This window comes from Dipodomys ordii, unplaced genomic scaffold (genome assembly GCF_000151885.1).
Source record: "Dipodomys ordii isolate 6190 unplaced genomic scaffold, Dord_2.0 Scaffold22, whole genome shotgun sequence".
NCBI classification, from domain to species: domain Eukaryota; kingdom Metazoa; phylum Chordata; class Mammalia; order Rodentia; family Heteromyidae; genus Dipodomys; species Dipodomys ordii.
The window spans coordinates 19,507-19,840 of NW_012267238.1; the positions used below are offsets into that span (position 1 = coordinate 19,507).

General features: G+C 67.1%; 1 protein-coding gene across 2 annotated transcripts in view; it reads left to right on the forward strand.

The window, feature by feature from the left end:
• Cpsf3l (cleavage and polyadenylation specific factor 3-like) overlaps positions 1–334 on the forward strand; it is a 13,121-nt gene that overhangs the window by 11,301 nt on the left and 1,486 nt on the right. For both annotated transcript variants that reach the window (XM_013014195.1, XM_013014196.1), the window contains exons 12-13: positions 21–28; positions 120–227. In XM_013014195.1, the coding sequence (XP_012869649.1) occupies positions 21–28; positions 120–227 (116 nt within the window). The remainder of the gene's footprint in view (positions 1–20; positions 29–119; positions 228–334) is intronic.

The following is a 334-nucleotide window of genomic DNA, read 5'->3' on the forward strand; positions in this document are numbered from 1 at the left end:
GGAGGGGGCGGGGCCTCTGCGGAGTTCCGTGAGTGCCGGAGGGGGCGGGGCCTCTTGAGTGCCGGAGGGAGGGGTGGGGCCTCTGCGGTGACTTCCTTGTCATACTGCTCTCTCTCTAGGCGTCAGCTGCTACATGCCAGCTAATGGCGAGACGGTGACACTACCCACCAGCCCCAATATCCCCGTGGGCATTTCCCTGGGGCTGCTGAAGCGGGAGATGGCTCAGGGTATGGGACCGGTGGCACTGGATGGGGTGGCAGGGGTCTGGGATCAGCGGGCACTGGGTGGGGTGACGGGTCTGGGGTCAGCGGGCACTGGGTGGGGTGACGGGTCT